This window comes from Montipora foliosa, chromosome 6 (genome assembly GCF_036669935.1).
Source record: "Montipora foliosa isolate CH-2021 chromosome 6, ASM3666993v2, whole genome shotgun sequence".
Lineage (NCBI taxonomy): Eukaryota > Metazoa > Cnidaria > Anthozoa > Scleractinia > Acroporidae > Montipora > Montipora foliosa.
The window spans coordinates 72,256,152-72,258,651 of record NC_090874.1 but is presented as its reverse complement, the minus strand read 5'-3'; the positions used below and the strand labels follow the sequence as shown (position 1 = coordinate 72,258,651).

General features: G+C 42.4%; 1 protein-coding gene across 1 annotated transcript; it reads right to left on the bottom strand.

The window, feature by feature from the left end:
* Window positions 1-150: 150 nt before the first annotated feature.
* Window positions 151-1,611, bottom strand: LOC138006009 (uncharacterized). The gene has a single exon (XM_068852167.1). The coding sequence runs from the start codon at window positions 1,609-1,611 to the stop codon at window positions 151-153; it is 1,461 nt and encodes a 486-aa protein (XP_068708268.1).
* Between the last annotated feature and the right edge of the window lie 889 nt (window positions 1,612-2,500).

Genomic DNA, 2,500 nt, shown 5'->3' with positions numbered 1-2,500 from the left:
ACTAATATTAAAAGTACATAGGGCGCAAAGCGCAGCCTATGTCCTCTTACGGAACATAAGTCTCTATATAAAGGAGCGTTTTAAAATGATAAAATACCTGTAAAATATATATATATAATAATAATCCTTAAAATCCTAAATCCTAAAATTCTAAGAAAAAAAATAGTCAGGGTACTGCTTCCTTAACTCCCAGCGCAGTGGAGCATACTTTTCCGTCTTCTCCCTCTCCTTTTTCCTACGGTTGTCTGACCAGAGGCAACTCATTTCAACTGCCCAGACTCGTTTCCTCCTGTGATCCACAAATCTGACGTCCACTCTGTTGGCCTTGACATAGCTTTGTTCGGCATACACTGGTACATCCCAGTAAACTTGAGCTTCCGGAGATTCGTACACTGGTTTGGGCGCCACTAACGAGTACCATGGTGGTACTGAGTCCATTAGCTGCAGGCCTTTACACACCTCAAAGAACAACACCTGAAGTGCAGCGTTGTGTCGCTCCAAGTACTTGGACTGTGCTAAAGCGGGACATCCCGCAAGAACATGCGCAAGAGTTTCTGCAGCGCCTCCGCACAACCTACACGTGATCTCTCCTTGTGAAGTTCCTGTTTTGATATTTGGATACACTCTAGTAGGGGTGAGCTGTTCGTAAAGCTCCAGTACCCCAGTAATCGTATAGGTGGGTGCTGAGGGCCGCTCCCGTAGCCAAGCGAAACACTCATCCATGCTCAGATCTTCGTCCTGCCACCATGCACACAGAAAGCGACCATGCCACTGCTCGCTCTCAATCTCTTCCTGTATCTTCTCCGTCACAGTCCTCCTCAAATAACCCTTAACTTTCTTCCCTAGAATGTCTGTATCCGGTGCTTGGCGCAGGCTGCATGACGGGTTCGGATAGTTCAAATTCAAACCCGTGTCCAGCTCCTCCGCGTACTTGCATGCCTCCTTAACCAACGAAGTGAATCCCTTCTCACTCGCCCTCTCTTCAAATTTCTGAACTAGCCTCATGGTAGGATCTGTATTCTCATACAGCTTAATTGCAGATTTGATTTTTGTTAGCTTGTATTCTTGCTCAATTGCGCGTAGGCCACGCCCACCCTTGTCCCTGGGTGGATACAACATAGCCGTCGAACTTAGCGGATGCTTCCCTCCGTTCTCACATATTATCTTTCTCGCCTCTCTGTCGATCACTCTAAGCTCTGTAATAGGCCAATGCTGAGTCCACATCAAATAGGAGAGGACTGGAAGAGCAAACTGGTTACTTGCAGTCACACGGTTGGAATCAGACAAAGGGCTAATCCAAATTAATGACAACCTTTGCAGGTAAGCCTTTGCCGCACATTCCAATGCCAGCCTCTCATCCTGCATCACAGTCTCTCTCACCCCTAGAAACTTGTAAGTAGAACACGCGTCCAGGCTTTCCACGACCCCCTCGTGACGTAACCTCACACCTGCTGCATCATGCACTTGAGCCCCTTTCCTCACATGAATCACATTGCACTTCTTAGGATTCCATGTTAGTCCAATGTTCTCTATGGCGGCACTGGTAGATTTTAAAACTCTGTTGAGCTTAGCTTCAGAGGACGCAAACACTTTCAGATCATCAATATACATTAGATAGGGCCTTGGCGCTTATAGGCCTCGACAACTTATATCCCTCAGTAGCTTCCAGTTATTATTATTATTATTATTATTATTATTATTATTGTTGTTGTTGTTGTTGTTATTATTATTATTATTATTATTATTATTATTATTATTATTATTATTATTATTATCTCAGCAGTTACAACTTTTGTATGCGATATACAGTCAAAATAGTATGACGAGGCGCATGAGCGTAGTCCGTTAACTATGGCTCTAGCTAGACTCACTCTTTACCTTATTACTGGGTCGCAATCTATGGCCGGCCGAGCCGAAATCAAAGTGACCTGTATTTCAAATATTTTACCAAGTGTGCTGTTATGTAGAACACTGAAACCAAATGGAAAATTCTCTTGTAACTTACGGGTTCAACAAAGACAGAGAACGAATCGAACACCTTAAGTGGATTTGTGATCTCTGTTGTCTGCACAGTCTTCACAAGTAAAAAAATAGTTGGAAATGTGACAGCCAAGAATTATTTGAAACAAAGCTTCTCATCTATTTTGTGCTTCATTATTCGAGGAAAAGGTTCTTCATCGAAACGGTTTGGACACGATTGAGATTTTTTCTCTTCACTCACGTAATGAAATAGGAAGGGGGTTTTGCCTCTTATAGCAAATATGTTGTTTGTTTCAAAACATTTTTGGCTGGAAAAGGTGGCTTTTATGAATTCATCATGCTGTGTAATATGCGAGCTTAACTGGATAGTTTTTATGGAAATAGTATAGCATTTTCATGTCAAAATGAGATTAGCGTCTCTTGTATTTATCGTCTGTCGTGTACTTGATTTCCACTCTCAAAATTACCTCCAGAACCTACTTTTTGAGAAGAACAAGCGTTTAGAATGATGTTCTTGTCT

What these genes read in the sequence shown, in the direction of transcription:
- LOC138006009 (XM_068852167.1), bottom strand. Translation starts at nt 1,611, where the DNA reads ATGTATATTGATGATCTGAAAGTGTTTGCGTCCTCTGAAGCTAAGCTC.